The sequence below is a fragment of the Arvicanthis niloticus genome, chromosome 13 (genome assembly GCF_011762505.2).
Source record: "Arvicanthis niloticus isolate mArvNil1 chromosome 13, mArvNil1.pat.X, whole genome shotgun sequence".
Taxonomy (NCBI): domain Eukaryota; kingdom Metazoa; phylum Chordata; class Mammalia; order Rodentia; family Muridae; genus Arvicanthis; species Arvicanthis niloticus.
The window spans coordinates 64,013,093-64,029,798 of NC_047670.1; the positions used below are offsets into that span (position 1 = coordinate 64,013,093).

The 16,706-nt window shown below is 52.9% G+C and overlaps 3 protein-coding genes across 4 annotated transcripts; 1 reads left to right on the forward strand and 2 right to left on the reverse strand.

The window, feature by feature from the left end:
* Window positions 1-384: 384 nt before the first annotated feature.
* On the reverse strand, window positions 385-3,865 carry Tymp (thymidine phosphorylase). Its single transcript, XM_034516036.2, has 10 exons — window positions 3,679-3,865; window positions 3,297-3,498; window positions 2,957-3,159; window positions 2,422-2,520; window positions 1,920-2,049; window positions 1,681-1,799; window positions 1,178-1,340; window positions 863-1,093; window positions 624-764; window positions 385-543 (listed from the first exon to the last, which is right to left on the reverse strand). Exons 2-10 carry the CDS (start codon window positions 3,487-3,489, stop codon window positions 392-394), a joined length of 1,431 nt encoding a protein of 476 aa, XP_034371927.1. The 5' UTR covers window positions 3,490-3,498; window positions 3,679-3,865; the 3' UTR covers window positions 385-391.
* Window positions 3,866-4,092: 227 nt separating this feature from the next.
* On the reverse strand, window positions 4,093-6,350 carry Cimap1b (ciliary microtubule associated protein 1B). 2 transcript variants are annotated; one of them, XM_076911895.1, is made up of 7 exons: window positions 6,244-6,350; window positions 5,747-5,888; window positions 5,318-5,521; window positions 4,980-5,084; window positions 4,744-4,865; window positions 4,386-4,526; window positions 4,093-4,241 (listed from the first exon to the last, which is right to left on the reverse strand). In XM_076911895.1, the coding sequence occupies exons 2-7, from the start codon at window positions 5,853-5,855 to the stop codon at window positions 4,158-4,160; spliced, it is 765 nt and encodes a 254-aa protein (XP_076768010.1). In that variant the 5' UTR covers window positions 5,856-5,888; window positions 6,244-6,350; the 3' UTR covers window positions 4,093-4,157. The 2 variants fall into 2 exon arrangements, with proteins under 2 accessions (XP_076768010.1, XP_076768011.1); XM_076911896.1 differs by lacking the exon at window positions 6,244-6,350 and having other exon boundaries at window positions 4,386-4,427; window positions 5,747-5,975.
* Window positions 6,351-11,578: 5,228 nt separating this feature from the next.
* Klhdc7b (kelch domain containing 7B) lies at window positions 11,579-16,541 on the forward strand. The gene has a single exon (XM_034516084.2). The coding sequence runs from the start codon at window positions 11,592-11,594 to the stop codon at window positions 15,462-15,464; it is 3,873 nt and encodes a 1,290-aa protein (XP_034371975.2). The 5' UTR covers window positions 11,579-11,591; the 3' UTR covers window positions 15,465-16,541.
* The last annotated feature ends 165 nt before the right edge of the window (window positions 16,542-16,706 follow it).

Here is a 16,706-nt window from a genome sequence, read left to right on the forward strand (position 1 = left end):
GTCCCCCGAGGCTTTGTCAAGGGGAAGGTTGTTACAACTAGCATATAGAACCACTGGCATTCAGCCTCCTGGGCTCCCCCAGTATTTTGCCCCTCCTCTCCCCGTGTGGCTCAGCTTGGCTCTCATGAGATGGAGGACACGTCCAGGACACTATCAGCCCTGAGCTGGGACCACCTTGAGAAGATGGGATTGGTAAAAATTCACAATACAACCATTTTTCTGGGCCTCAGAAGGTCTCCAGCTCACGTGGTTAGATGAAGCAGTAGTAGCAATACAGAGAAAACGCAGAGGTCACGTGTTAGCTGTGTCCTCACCCAGTCCCACCCCTTGTGAGGGAGGACTTGCCCAACTGCGCGAACTCACCTGGCTGAGGTGGGTTGGAGATTTAGGGCTATGCGGTGGTCGTTGGAAGGATAAGCTCAGCGAAGGGTGAAGGGGCCTTGAAGGGTGCTCTGTCTGACAGCACGAGCGCCCCCAGGAGAGTGCGGCGCTGCTGGCTGCTGAGCGCAGGGCCGTCCAGGTGCACGCGGAGCCAGGGTGTCCCTGCGCGAGCGACGGAGGTGGTTACCTAGGTCACAGAGGGCGACCGGAAGGGTTGTTTATGGGTTCCTGACAGCGCTTACCGCGGGACAGCCATTGGCCCACGTCGACCAGTAGCTCGGCACCCACTCCCGGTCTGATCGGCTGCCCCGCTTGGCTGCGTCCGGCCCCGAGCTCGTGCAGCACTCGGGCCAGCGGCAGCGCTCGGACGCACTCCACAACGCCTAAGGGAAAGGGTGGACACTGAGGACGCACGGGCCAGGACCAGGAAAGACTGGAGAGGAAGTGGGCGGGACCTGGTGCCGGAGATATCCGGTCTCACCGTCTGCGGGTGCGAGCAGCTCCTCTTGCTCTCGGGCGTGAGGCAGCAGCTGCCGGCGTTGCGTGGGGCTCCCGGAGCACAATGCTCTAGCTAGGCCGGGGTCCACGCCCTGCGCCGAAAGCATCAACTGGAAGCGGCGCAGCGCAGAGCCGTCATCCAACGCCGCGGCCACTCGGGCGGCGCCCTGGTCTTGTGTTTCCGCCTGTCCGCTAAGCCAAAGAATGGCGCCTCCTGCTGGCGGGCGGGGTGGAGCTCAGAAGCTGCAGGGATTAAGAGCTCTTGGCATACAGACTGGTGGGTTTCCAGCCCTCTCACCTAGCCTGATGACCAGGTCCCGCAGATCCCGCGGCCCCGCACCATCCAGGCAAAGCAACGCTTCTTCTACTTCCAGGGTATGGCCCACGTTGCGGCCCAGAGGGTTATCCATGGCAGTCAGGGCTGCAGCGACCTGCAGTCCCAGCCCCGCTCCCACTCTAACCTGGGGAGGCACTATTCAGTATCCAGCTGGCATTGTCAAATCCCATCCCTGCTGTCCCTGGGTTAGGATGTCAGTAAAGACTTAGGGTAGAGATCAGAAACCAACACTGCCAAGGCCTCAGAGGGGATGGGGGTGGTCTTGTCGGTTGCCCTAAGTGGAGGGGCTCTGTGGAGGATTTCCCCAGGTCCACGGTTAGGACAGCTTTGATTGGATAGGGTAGGAGAGCTGTAAAGAGGGATTGCCGTTTGGTTCTACGAGGACGGTTGAGTGGGCAGAGGTTAGGGATACGTGAGGTTCATGTCCCTTCATAGAAAGGCCACTATGGCCTAGCACGGCTCACCAACATCTTTGCCAGTTCTCGGGCCTTCTCCTGGTCTGGGAAGACTGCGGCCCCCCCAAACTTAACATCTACCACCAGAGTGGACAGTCCCTCCACGGCCTTCTTACTGAGGATTGAAGCTGTGGAGAACAGAAACATTATCCTAGGGTATACTTGAGGACAGGGAGGGTTGCCTCTCTGAGAAAGGTGGCAGTGCCTGGTGGATTGTATGTCAGTCAGGGTACCCCATTTCAGGTCACCTGTAATGAGTGGTACACTGTCCACAGTAGCTGTCACATCTCGTGCAGCATACAGGATTCCATCCGCAGGAACCAGCTTTTCGCTCTGGCCGACAATGCAGCAGCCGACTTCCTCAAGTATCTGCAGCATCTGCTCAGACACCTTCATTGACTTCTGGGGAAGGACCCGCTCACTGGCCCTGACCACTGACCCAGCAAAAGTTCAAAACATGGCCAGTGACAGTCAATATGATTCTGATGACTAGCCTGCCAAGGGTCCTGATTAGTTATGACTTATTACTGTGTAGCAGCTAATCAGTGGTTTCTACCCGGTCCCAAGTAACGATCCCGATCAAAGTTCTCTTGATGTCTGCAGACCGATCTACAGCCAGTGACCTTTAGAATAGTCGGTGCTCTCTTTCATTACTGACCCAGATAAATAACCTGTCCATTGATCATCCTGTGATTCTGGCCAGTGACTCCCTCAACCCAGATCATTGGTCAATTAGTGGTCCACCTGTACCTGCTCTGGGCTCTGGGTGACACTGAACCCAGGAATAGATTCCAGCTTATCCAGTGTGCCCCCTGTGTGTCCCAAACTGCGTCCGCTGATCATTGGCACCTGGTGGAGAGGGATGCTGACCGCCCCTGCACAGCCCCCTTAATCTCTTCTCTAATAAGAACAGATGAAATTATGTTTTTTTTTTTAAAGCAGTTATATTTTAGAGTCTTTTAAACAGTTAATGTGGGTGCCTAACTGGTGGACTGGAAAATAAAACATACTTGGTGGGAGCAGTTTGTCAGTAGGGCAAGAGCTGGCACTCATTCATCAGGGACCCAAGTCTGAGGGACAGGAAGAGACCCTGCTCTTCCTTTTCGGGTCCTGTTAACTCTTAGAGGGTCCTGTTGGGTACAGAGGCAGCTCTATTCCGTGGTGGAACTTGTGTATCAAGGGATAGGACAGCCCCGGGTTTTGTCTTTGAGAGATTTGAGCCAGGCTTGACGGTAAGAGGTGCCTGTGAGTGGATCAGAGATCTGAAGAGGAGACGGTCACTAACCTTGCAGCCACATGCAGCCAGGGCAGGTGCCAGAACCAGGCTAACCTTGTCACCCACACCTCCTGTGGAGTGTTTGTCCACAAGCTGCTGGTGCCAGGCCTTGGGCCACTCCAGTTGCTGCCCAGACTCTGCGAGGGCCCGAGTCAGCACAGAAGTCTCCCCTAGGTCCATGCCCTGCAGTCGGATGGCCATCAGCATGGCCCCTAAATATAGATATAATGAGCAAGGTGTTCACGAAGCATGAGTTTTCTGGGGCCGTGATGGTGGTGGGGTAATGTGGATCCTTGAGGTGCGTATGGGGCAGTTGGGGTTCAGGGTCGAGTTAGGGCTTCCCACACACCAATTTGTGTGTCCTGTGCTCTTCCATCCATCACTGCGTGCACGAAGTTTCTGATATCTGCTTCGCTCAGATGCCTTCCATCTCGCTTCAGGCGGATCAGCTCAGGCAGCTGCCTGGGCTCCCCACTCCCTCCCCCTGAGTCGGCACCAGGTATCTCTGGGGCCGAGGGAGGTGGTGTTCCTGGAGCTGCCATGGCTCCAGCCTATAAGGAATATCGAGACACCGCTGGACCTCACTCCCACCTCTCACCCCATCCATGTCTTCGAAGTCTCATGTTTTTCTCAACACCCAGCGCTGCCCCATACCCACCCCCTCCGGCGTCCATTTCTCGACCTCACAACTCCATCCCCGTCTAGTACCTATTCAGTTTAGGGGCCTTTACCAGTTTTCTGGATCTGGTTCGGTTCCGGCCTGTTATCCCTCAGCCCTGTGTGGACTTTGGTGCAGAGGAGACAGTTCACCGTTGGGGACAGCGGAAAAATAAGGCTGTCCCAGTAGGCGGCACTTGTCAAGGTAAGGCCAATCACCTCTTAAGCTGCTCCCTACTTGCTATCTTGTGGCTAATTGACGTTGCCAGGACCTTAAGGGTCGGGTTACAGCGCTCCAGACTGGAGTTCGCTCTGCTTAGTTCCCTGGGGTCTTGGTATCTATGGGTCCCGGGCACAGCTTGCCCTGTTCGACTGATCTCTAGGTTCACATACCACTGAGACTATCGATACTCGAACCCATCACTTCCTCTCCTCCCCCATCCTCTCCTTGCCCGCTTCGGAGAGAGAAAGAGAGACACACACAGCACTGACTTAGAAAGCTTTAAGTAAACAACCGAGGGCCGGTGCGTGCGTGCCTGCGTGCTTGATGGCGTCAGTCGTCCACGTGGTACCGTATCATGGGGGCCAGGTAGTCGGAGTGCCTGATCCCGAAGGTCCAGCCACGAGGCTTCCGGTGCTGCGGGTCCGGGAGACGCGGCTGACCTTACCAAGCCAGCTGTTTCGCTTCATACAGGGATGCCAGTTCCCCGGGGACTTTTTGACCCATGCCTTAGACCTCAGACCCTCATCCCCTGCCCCTTGACCCTCGACTCCAGACCACCTTGTCCACGCTGTAGGATGCCGGTCCTGGCTTGCTGGTGTTCTGTAGAGGTGACAGAGCCCGCCCCAGCATCGTGAACTGCGGGGCTCGAGTCTTGTAGACCCCAGGGCTCACAACGTGGTAGGCACAAGGGCCTGGGGTCTACGATGACAGGATGGGTGCAAGGTCGAGCCTCTGTTCCTTGTGAACTTTTTGTTCCCAAGCTAAAAATCTCACTGTGTACCGCAGGCTGGTTTTGAACTCCCAGTCCTCCTGCCTCAGTTTCGGTGAGATGCCTACAGTTCTGCACCACCCCCAACTTCGCTGACCCTCTTGGTTACTAGAGACTGCATAGGCAGCTGGCAGCTCTGGCCCCCACCTTGCTGAGGTCCTCGAAGCAGCTGCCCACAGTGCTGCGGCCGTAGATGGAGTAAGTTGGGGCTGAGACTTTGCTTATGACTCGTGGGCCCAAGAGCGAAGGCACGGTGTAGGACCCAGGACCTAAGGAGGAGCCAGCAAGAGGGTCCATTGATCCAATCTCCTTGCCTTTATGGCAGACTGCGGGTTGGGGTGAGGGAAGGTCCCTAGTGCTGGATCCAGCCCTTCAGGCCTCACCTGGGGTTTCTTGCTTTGAGAGGATGCCCCAGTTTCGGGGAGCGATGGTATGCCGAGGAGCGCTGGGGTACGTCGCATTTCCCGCGCGTTCTGGGGAGTACCTGCCTATGGGGTGGACCAAGAGTGTGGGCCAGAACTGGAGTGGGGTGAGGTACGGGAAGTCTAGCCTGGGGTCTTGGCACTAGGGAGAAATGGGAGCCACAGGGAGGTTCGGGTTTCTGGGTATGGGTAGGAGATTCCCGGGATTCTGGGTTTGGGATGGGGATGGGGTGAATTTTCTAGCGGGCGTTCTTGGAGGCAGTTCCACGTTGGGGAGACCCGGGCCCCAGGGTGCTGACCCGGTCCCGGAGTGAGGACGGGCGCGGTGTGGCTTAGGCGACCGTAGATGGAGAAGGCCGGGGAACCAACGCTGCCGCGCACAGTCATGCGGGCAGGCACCAGGTAACTCGGCCCGGGTCCGCAGGTTGCATGCCGCAAGGGTAGACGCGAGCCGAAGGAGAAGGCGGGGGCTCGCGCCCGAGACGGATCGTGCAGTTTGTAACCTGCGGGAGCATTCCTGCGTCACCTCCCGCAGGGCCCCGAGGCTGCCAGCTCCTTTCCCTCTCCGGTTTCACCAAGGCAGCCTCAGCACAGAACCTCTTATCTTTTGGCCTTCCCCTTTTTTTTTGCCTCGGACACCGTTCTCCAGTTCCTGGACTCCAGGCACCTGTGTAGACCGCCCACAGTCCCACCTTCCCTGTTTCCTCCCCTGCATCCACCCTTGCTACCGGTGTTCGTTGGCAGCTTGTATTTTGGCCCCGGGCTTCTGTAGTGTGCCGCGATGGGGCCGCGGGGCCGATGTGGCCGCCAAGTGCCGACCCAGACTTCTGAGCCCATAGCGCAGGTGGGGGCGCTTATGGCTTGCAGCACCTGTGGACAGAATTCGTAGGAGACACACTTCCCCAGCTCCACTCAGGACCTGCACGACCGAGGACAAAACTAACACGTATCCCAGGGCACCGGAAAACAAACAATAGTTTCCCAGGATTGGAGGCGGGTGCGCCAGGCCAGGGTCGAGCTTCAAAGCCATCATGGCCTTCTATCCCAGGCGCTTTGGTCCCAATGTTTAAACAGAGGCCAAGTTTGAACCCAGGCCGTGGAAAGGGAACGGTCTGGAGTTTTTGGGTGGAAGAGGGGTTTTTAAAGGTCTTGGGAAAGGACGTCCTGGGGAGGGCCCTTTTAGGGGCACAGGGTGCTCCGGGGGAAGGCCTGGAGACGCACTGACCTGCTGTGGTGGTTACCGTCTTGGGGGAAGCAAAGCTGGGGGGCTTGACAACCCTCTTGTCACACTCTCATACCCCATTATGTCCCGTCTGGCTTCCTGGCAACCAGACCAAATGCTTGACCCCACCCTCCGCAGCCTTCAGTAATATCTCCTGCTGGGGTACGTCTCCCGTTACTGCGGAGACTGTGGGCTGGTTGGCCATTAGGCTGGGTCACAGACCAACACACCCATTCCAGAATGAGATAAATCTGCAGACAAAAAAGCTTTAAGAATAAAGGAATAAATAATACAGAAAGCTCTAATTATGTATCTATGTAAGCCCATGTAACATTCATAAAGCTAATGTTTTGGGCCAGAAAATAATACAAATGGATTAGAGAGGCTACAGTCTAAGACTTGATCACATTCCAAAATAAAAAATTCTCAATGAACAAATTTTTTAAAAAGTAAACTTAAAGAAAAAAAAAAACCAAAAACCTTTGGGATCAAAACTCATATCTTGAGTCATGAATGATAGAAAATATTTCAGAGGGAAACCTAAGGATTTCCTGAAGGATGCATCTGAAGTAGAGAAAAATTTATAGCCCTGAGATAACCTCAGTGTTAATGAAAATTTTAATGACATTTAGAATTCATTTTGCAAACAGGAAAAAAATAAACAGCAAAAGAAAAAAAAAAAAAGAAGATAGAAAAAAAAGTAAGCAGAGTAAACAGGTAGTTCCAGCATTTAGAGCTGGGGCAGGAGGATGTCAACTTCAAGACCAGCCTGAAGTAGACAGTGTGATCCGGACTCAATAAAAACAAAAGAAATGGAACAAAAGGATACAGAACAGCAGAAATGATAAATACCTATTTGCAAAATAATAGCCTTTCAGTGGGTTTGATAAAGGTGAAAGTAGTAGCCAACAGAAAATTGGATACCAAGCCGGTGTGGTGGTGGTGCACACCCAGTATCCCTGTTCTTAAGACCCAGAGGCAGGTTGGCTGTGAGTTCAAGGCCAGCCTAGTCTACATAATGAGTCTCTAGAGTCTCTTATGTATAGAATCTGCAAACAAGGGTACTTTTTCTATTCCTACGTGTGCCCATTTTTATTTTCTTTTGTTTACTGCTGTAGCTAAGACTTCAGGAAATATGCTGAATAAAAATGGAGAAACTACGCATTCTGCCGTGTTCCTGGTTTTGGTCAAAATGCTTTTAAGTGTTTTTCTCTTTAGTATGATGCTGGCATACCTAGTGTTTATTGTATTAAAACATATTCCTTCTGTCCTTTTGTCTTCGGGGTTTTGATCATAATTGGATTTTATCAAAGCCTTTTTGGGATATATTGAGATGGTCACATTTCTGTCTTTGAGGTCATTTATGCTTGTATTACATTAATTTACATAGGTTGAACCATCTTAGAATCTCTGGAAGGAACTAAAGTCTATTTTTTTTGTTGTTGTTGTTTTGATTTATCTGAGACAGAGAAACTCTCAGATTAAAAAAAAAAAAGCGGCTATCAGCTTTGCAGCCATCTTGAGCCATATACCCTGACATGTGACTTGGATTACAATAGCCTACAACAGCTGAGAACACTCTGATAATCTTGGTTTAGATACCTTGAGATTAAAGGTGCGTGAGATTAAAGGTGTGTGACTTAAGAGTGTAATTTAGAGATAAGATTTAGAGACAAGACCTAAGGGCATGATTAAAGGTGTGACCAAAGGTGTGACCAAAGAAGTGAGACATATAAAAGGCAGAGACAGAACAGATCAGACATCAGACATTAGGGAGACAGAGAAGAGAGAACCAGACACAGCAGAGAGAAGACAGGTAGCAGGCACTTGGAAGAGAACTTGGAAGAAGTAACTTGGAACTTGGAGGGACTAGGAGCTAGGGACTAGGCACTAGGAACTCAAGACTTAGGACTTAGACTGAAGAATAAACGGGATTGAATTACACTCTGTCTGGTCTGCATTCTTCGAGTCCGTCCTCACTCTCGCTCTTGCTGAACCCCGACCAGAGGACCGGAGCTGCAGCTTGGGCCAGGATACAGTGGCCGCCCAAACGTGGGTCGGCCCAGGCCTCAACATTTTGCTTGGGCCGAGACAGAGATCCACCTTCTGCCCCCAAGTACTAGGATTAAACTGGCCTGTCTTTTCTCTCTTTAGTTTGGCTAGTGGTTTGTTGATATTGTTTTTTTATACTGATTTTATATTTGATTGATATTGCTGACTGTTTTGTTGATTCTTTGTGTTGTTTTTAGCTTTCTTTTTAAAAGATATAATTTGCATGAGTGTTTTCCCTGTGTGCATGTCTGGGCACCGTCTGCATGCAGCATCTGAGGAGGCCAGGAGAGACTGATGGGTGCTCTGGGACTTGAGTTAACAGATGGTTGTGAGCCACTATGTATGTGCTGGGACTTGAACCCGGATCCTCTGCAAGTCTGTGCTCCTAACTGCTGAGCCATCTCTCCAGTTTATCTTTAAAATTTCTATTTCATTAACTTTTTGTTGTGACAGATCTTTTTTCTTCCTATTTTCTTTTTTCTTTCTTGAGACAGGGCCTTACTATATAGCCCTGGTTGTCCTGGAGCTCACTATGTAGACCAGACTAGCCAAAACTTCACATAGATGCCCCTTGCCTCTTAATCCTGAGTGCTGGGATTAAAGGCATGTACCAGCAGACTTGGCAGAGGCTAACATTTTCTAAGCCTTAAAATTAGTCTGGAGATGGGATTATAAGCATCACAACATGATGCTTTGATTATAGCTACTCTTATGTAAGAAATTTCAGTAATGGAGAAATTTACACATGATGGACTCTGATAGTCTGCAGAGTTATGTGTTTAGGTTCTTTTGTATTTAGCTCTACATGTGAAATGAAGTGTGTGCTGTGCTGTGCCATCTCTGTAGAAATCAACCTTAACTATGGAAACAGATGCCCTTCATTCCTCTTATGGAGATGGAGAGGGGTAGTCTTTAGTGAGCCCTGGGAAAGAGGGCTCCTGAGCCGCTGCCAATGTTACTCAGATCTTCCTGAGCCCCCCTTTTCTCGATTTTTTTTTTTTTTTTGGTTGTTTTCTTTGACATTTGTGCTGTCTGTGTCATCAAAGCCAACACAGACCAGTTGTGTGGCTCATAATGTGTAACCTTTCTAACCGCACTACTTTTTTTTGTTTTGTTTTGTTTTTTTCGAGACAGGGTTTCTCTGTGTAGCCCTGGCTGTCCTGGAACTCACTCTGTAGACCAGGCTGGCCTCGAACTCAGAAATCCACCTGCCTCTGCCTCCCAAGTGCTGGGATTAAAGGCGTGAGCCACCACTGCCCGGCCTAACCACACTACTTTAAAAAACTATGAGTGCCACTGTCTGTCCTCTGTGGGGGCTGGCGGCACGTGCTCAGCCATTTTCCTCACAGTGGTTCTCAACCTGTGAGTCGTGACCCCCATGGGTCACATGTCAGATATCCCGATTATCAGACATTTCCATTATGATTCATAACAGTAGCAAAATTACAGTTATGAAGTAGAAGTGAAAATAAGTTTACGATGGGGGGGTCACCACGTATTAAAGGGTCGCAGCATTAGAAAGGCTGAGAACCGCTGCTCTAGACACAATGGTTTGCCCGCTGTCTGACTCTGGCAAGGGCAGGTGCTTCCTTTTTGACAGTACTAAGTCTACCCAGCTCATTTCCTGAGGCCCCACCCCCACCCTGTCCCCAACGTGGCATCCCCCAAGGTCCTCATTCCTTGTGGGTCCTCTGAGGCTCCTCTGTGATCCTCCTCACTCTAACTGCTCTGGATTTTCAGAAGCCTGTGTGCAGCTGACAAGGCACTGACCAGCCCATAAAGAGCTACAGGGGAAGTGTCCACTATATCTATTGCTAGTCCTGGGTCTCCAAATGTAACTACAAAAGCAGACAGAGCCCGAGACTGGGACAAAGAGTAAAGACAAGGAAGTCCTCTGCAGTCCAAGTCCACCTTAAGGTGTGGGGCTCACCCCATCCTCTTACTGTCACTTAATAGTTCTGTGGGAAGCTGGGATGGGACCAGGCCAGACGAGATACTTGAGGCTCAGCAGGGCCCAGGCAAGGTGCCAGGGACATGCTTGGCACCCCCTTGATGCCTGAGTCAAAGGAGTCCTTGGGTCCATTGTTTCAGAGGAAGAGAAGGTCTACTTCTCGTTGGGAGAGCTATCTTTATTCTGGGGGAACCCCAGTCTCTTTTATGTGTCTGGGTCCTACCTGGTAAATATGTTAAGACTCACTCCTGATGTGGATTTTCAGGATGAACGGGTGGAGAAGGTCCCTCCCTAAAAAACACACAAACAAGCAAAGTACCTATGCCTAATGGAGTGTCCACGTGCCAACCTGGGAGAAGTGAATGGGGCAAGGCGGTGGGCCAGAGCAAGCTTTGGTGCAGACAGGAAAGGCAGAGGAGTGGGAAGGTACCTTGGAACTGGCCTGGTGGAGCACCTGAGCCAGAAAGGGTCTCTGAAGGATCTGGGTACACGTTGATGAATGACTACAGGAGAGGCAGGCTGTGCCCTGAGCTTTTCAGAGGCACACTGGGGTGGTACCTGAGCAGGTCAAGAGGGAGAAAGGAGGCCAGAGGGCTCCAGCATTAGGTGTTAGGTTAGTGGTGGAATAAGACTGGCCACAGGGAGAGAGGGAGAGGTACAGTGTTTGGGTTTCCTTCAGCCTTCCTCACTTCTGTTTTACCCTCTTGACTTGAAAACTACGTTATCACTAGTTTTCTTGGAGCAATGCTTGGTAGCTGCTGGACAAGGGGGATGAGAATGGTACTTGTCCCAACCATGCTCAGATGGTCACTCACATGACCCTCATCCTGGGTTCTTGTGTTCAGCCTGAGAGACCACCAGAATACTACCTCCCACCCCCCCGTCCCTGGTGGCTATGGTGGAACTGGCCTCTCCGGTTTCTGGTAATTTCATCGGGGCTGCATCATGTTGCTAAGACTCAAGATAACATCTCCCTGTGTGGTAACCCTTCCTTCCCAGCGCTCCTGTATAGCCTATAGGATGTAGAGTGAATTTAGGGGCATGGGGGTCTTTAGAGCAGAAGATAATGGGGTGACATGTTGGCAGAGTGTACATGAACAGTGCCATTTGTCCCTAGTATCCTGAGCAAAGAAGGGAGGGACAGAGGCTGGGATGGGGGCAGATAACAGGGCAGGCTGCTGCAAACCACAGGCTCTCTTGATACATCCAACTGGGTTTACTGACAAGCCTGAATACAGGCAGGTATCCTTCAAGGGCCTGGAGAACCAGTCCACCTTAACAGGGCTGTCCTAGGTGAGCTGCTTGCAATGTCATCTGTACACCCAGTAACTCAGGCTGGGTGTGGGGCATGTATAGCTCCCAGGCAGAGCAGGCTCTTCACAGCGGATCTGCAGTCCTCGCCATGCTCCTGGATGCCCTAGAGGCTGGTGGGCCCCTCTGGGGCTGGGATGGTGATGGAGATGATGACTGGGATACAGCTGTACTCACCTTGCTGGCACTAGCAGTGGTAGCCACCTTAGCACTGGCTTTGCACTGGTTTGGCTCCAGGGAGGACCAGGAGACACAAGGATCGGCATCCACAGTTCCAGGTGTGCAACCTGCTCAGGCCGGAGAAGTTAGGCAGGCCCTGCGCCCAAAGTCCGAGGACAGTGATGCCAGTGAGGGGCAGAGCAAAGGAGAGCAGAAACCAGAGGCTCCCGGAGATGGCCAGAGGAGACCTGCTACAGCTAGGACCCAGGGCCCAGAGCCGTCAATAGACAGAAGTATGGTTTCAGATGCCCGGCTGTCACATAAGACACCTGAAGAGGTGGCCAGCAGAGGGACCACCCCAGCAGCCCTGGGAAAGAAAAGAAAGGAGCCAGCCAGGCCAGAAACTTCCTCCCCGGGCCACCTCAAAGCAAAGGACACTCCTGTGCCCATCATGATCCACTTTACCCCACGAAGTCTTGACAGCAAAACAGAGATGCGGCTGGGGGTAACTGGAACCTATGGTAAGGGGACAGCTGGGCAAGGCCCTGTCCATACTGAGCAACAAGACACCAGCCCCTGGCACCTGCCTGTGGGGCCTCCTGGTCCTCTGGGGAGAGGCCTAGGCAGCTTGCGTCGGCGTCGACGGCCTGGTGCCAGCTCAGGAGACAGACCCTGCCGTCCTCTAAAGCTGGATCCTTTCCGCCTGGGCACCGTGGTGAGTGTGTGGGACGCTGTGGATATGGCAGGTTCGGCCAGCCAGGACATCCTCACCAGCCTTGCAGGCCCGTCATCACGCAGCTCAGACAAGGGTCCCAAGGCTCCCCAGGAGATGGGCCTAGCTGATGCTGTGGATAGTCGGCCTCAGGTGGACTCCTTCGAGGATGTGTGTGGGAAAAGCAGCTTCCGCCTCACTCCCACCAGCACTCCAGGGTCAGGGGCTAAGGGTGCTGGGAGCAAGGAGACTGGATTTCCCACCCCCAGGGAGACCCAAGGCATCCTGGTTAGTGAGAAAGTCCGGTCCCGGGAGGGTGGGGCAGCTGTTGTCACCAGCAACGTCAGCCTCTCCCAAGGTGCCTTGCCAGAAGAGCTGCACTCTGAGGCTTGTGTGGTGGACCAAGTTGCTGGTCAGAGCAAGATGGAGAAACTAGGAGAGAGCCACCTCATTGGGAAAGGGAGAGGGTCGTGTCAAGGCGAGGAAAGTAAGCACATAGCTGGCAGGCCAGCTACAGACCAGAGCCTTGCACTTACCATGGATACACGGAAGTCCACGAATAGCTTCAGCTGCATTCCCTCCCACAGCCTTCCAGCCTCTGCTCCGACCCGGGACACTGAGCTGGTTCCATCCTCTGCCACGGCAGTGCATCCCAGCCCTGGGTTCCTACACGCAGTCTCTACCTCTGCTCCTTTAAACAATTTACCCCTGGACGTTAGCCAGGGTCCTTCTGGTGGTGAGAGTCTTAGCGCAGGGCCAGCCCCCTTTCCAACCCCAACTTTAACCTCAGCGGGAGCCTCAACTTCAGCCCCAGCAGCGATCCGAACACCTCCCTCAGTATCTCCCCCAACCTCAATCCCATCCTCAGCCCTAACCCCAGCCCCAGGTACAGCAGCCCCAACCCCAACTTCAACAGCAACCCCATCTCTAACATTACCCCCCTGCACAGCCCCAGTTACAGCTGTAACCACAATCCCAACACTAACTCCATCCCTGACATCACCCCTAACCCCATCCCCAACTCCAGCCACAGCCTTAACCCAAATCTCAACAGCAACCCCACCCCCTACATCACCCCCAATTCCAGCCTCTGCCCCAGTTGCAGCCCAAGATCCTGCAGTAGGCAGTGAGCCGAGGCCTATGCCTACGGAACCTAATGTGGGCCTCTCCAAGAGCTCCCCAGAAAGACGAATCTCAAATAGCTGGGGCAATTTAATTACTATGGTTCTTAGAAGCCACCCCTTCCCTAGGCAAGAAAAAATCCAAGGCAGTGCCCCAAGGGCAGATCCCAAGAGTCCTGCAGGGCCCAGCTCATCCATACACTCTGAAGATATACAGCCAGGGCCCTCCTCTGAAGGAGCCATCTCCAGCCTCCAGGACAAACACAGACCAGTCTTAGTCACACCAGTAGGCTCAGGGAGCCTAGCTGAGGCTAGATGTGAAACAGAGCCAATGAGTTTAGAGACAAATGCATCCCTCGCCCCAGACTCTAGAGGAGATGAAACCAAGCAGAAGAGTCTAGACTTGCTGCCCCCAGCTACAGAGCCTGTGGCTGCCCCACAGGTCCCTGGTCTGGCACAGCTGGGTCCTGTACCTTCTACTTCTATGAGGCAGGATGTTCAGCCCACCCCTCAGCCTCGGCAACGGAGGAGAAAACGCAGCCTAGCTCAGATGTCTGAACACATACTGACCCAAGAAGTACCCCAGCAGCCCCAGGGGCAGGTGCTAAAGGAGGGAGCCAGACCTGCAGACAGCAGGGACATGCTCACAGAGAAGCAGAAAGAAACCCAAAAGCTTATGGTTTTTCTGCAGAAGCCTGGGAGTTGGGGAGTGGTGGAGGGTCCTCATAAATACCACTCACAGGCCTCGCAGCCTAGCACAACCGTGGCACTGTGGCCCCCCAAACTAGATCTAGGCAGCTGCTTGGAAGTTTTGGCCTTCGCCCAGCAGCATGGAGAGCTGGGCTTAGCCCAGGAGACCTATGCCTTAATGAGCAACAACTTACTGCGTGTTCTGGGAGACCCACACCTCTACCGACAGCTGAGTGGAGCCGACAGGGAGCGTATCCTGAACCTGCGGACCTGCCAGGGCCAGACAGTGCTGGGGGTCCTTGTGCTGCCCAGCCTTTATCAGGTGAGCCGTTCAGGGCTCACAAGGGGCCCTCATAGCGAGGAAGCTCCTGCAACCCGGTCTGAGCACTTGCATCTTCACACATACCTCCATGTGTTCAACCCACAGGAGAATGTGTGGAGGCCCCTGACTCAAGTACCAGAGGAGATCCCACTTCGGGGCTGCGGCCTCTGCACTATGCATAACTATCTGTTTCTGGCAGGTGGCATCAGGGGTTCTGGTGCCCAGGCTGTCTGCTCCAACAAGGTATTCTGCTACAACCCTCTGACCAACATTTGGAGCCAGGTTCGGCCCATGCAGCAAGCGCGGGCGCAGCTCAAGCTGGTGGCCCTGGATGGAATGGTTTACGCCATTGGTGGTGAGTGCCTATACAGCATGGAGCGCTATGACCCACGCACAGATACCTGGACCTTGAGAGCATCCCTCCCTGAGGGCACTTTCCCTGTGGCCCATGAGGCTGTGGTTTGCAGAGGAGAAATCTATGTCACAGGGGGTCATCTCTTTTACCGCCTGCTCAGATACAGCCCTGTGAAAGACTCATGGGATGAGTGTCCTTACAGCGCCAGCCACCGACGCTCCAGTGATATGGTGGCACTGGGGGGCTTCCTATACCGGTTTGACTTGTTGCGGGGTGTAGGCGCTGCGGTGATGCGCTACAACACAGTGACAGGCTCCTGGAGCCGTGCAGCCTCCCTGCCGCTGCCTGACCCCGCCCCACTCCACTGCACAGTATTGGGCAACACCATTTACTGTCTCAACCACCAGGTCACGGCTACCTTCACAGTTTCAGAGGGGACTGCCCTGTTTCAGGCCAAGGAGCTGCAACCCTTCCCACTGGGCAGTAAGGGGGTCCTCTATCCATTCACTCTGACTCTGCCCCCTAAGACCTGGTTGCAGACCACAATCTGAGGGCTGAGAAACAAGCAGAACTGTGTGGCTGCTCTGCAGGGACACCCTGCTCTGGGTGGGTCTGAGTGGACCTGGGGCATGGGAAGAAGCCTATGGTCAGAACTTTCTGTTCTCGTGCCTAAAGCTTTCACCATCAGGTTAAGGACCGTTAATTACATTTGAAGTGAGACCCCTTCTGCTTCCCTCCCCTGGGAACCCTGACTCCCTCAATCCCTCTTGGATCCCACTATACCTTGCTGGTTTTGGCCGAGGCCCTCACCTGCATGTCTTAGCTTTATCAAAGCCACTTCTGTCTGTGGATCCTTTGGTACTCACTAGAACCTATTTGAACTTCCTGTTCCCTCAAGATGGAAGAGGAAGCAAAGAGCTCCTCAGGAAATACCCTCATTCTGGGATTTTTGCTATCCTGAGGCCATCTGGGAGTCAGGCTTGACTCCTCCTGGGTCTGAATGTCACTTGACTATCCTATCTTTTGACTGGATAATCACTCAACAGCCCAAGTCCCAGCCCAGACTGTCCCAGGACCACTTGGCCCCTTGTGAGTATCTCTAAAGCTTTCTCGACTCCCACACCGCTCTTACAAGCTCCCCTCTAGAGAAGCCCTGCATTTTACTCTAGTTACACCTTTCTGTTACTGGTGTGGACCAGGACAAGGCATTTAACCCTCTTCTGGACACCTGTCATTCAGGAGATCCATGGGGACAGGATCACCAATAGCCATCTGGCTTGGTGCCTGGGCAAACCGCATTCGAAGTGACATTCCTTCATCCATGGAAAGCCCACTTTAGGCAGGCAGATAAATCTGAGTGCTGCTATTTGTCCTGACCTTCCACCTGATTTATCTCAAGTGGGCCATTTTCCTTAAAAAAAAAAAAAAATCAATTTAGGGGCTGGTGAGATGACTCAGTGTTTTAGAGAACTTGTTACCCTTCCAGACGGCCCAGGTTTGATTCCAAGAACCCACACAGTGGCTTACAACTGTCTGTAACTTCAGTCCCAGGGAATCTTACACCCTCTTCTGGCCTCTTTGGGCATTGCATGCATGTGGTGCATAGACACATTCAAGCGGAAACACCCATTCACATAGAATAATAAAATATTTTAAAAAGAGATTATTTACGATTATTGTGAGGGGGAGTGCATGTGTCATGGTGGGAATGCAGAGATCAGAGAACGGCTTTGTGAGTTGCTTCTCTCCTAAACTCTCTATGTGGAACTAGGGACTGAACTCGGGCTATCAAT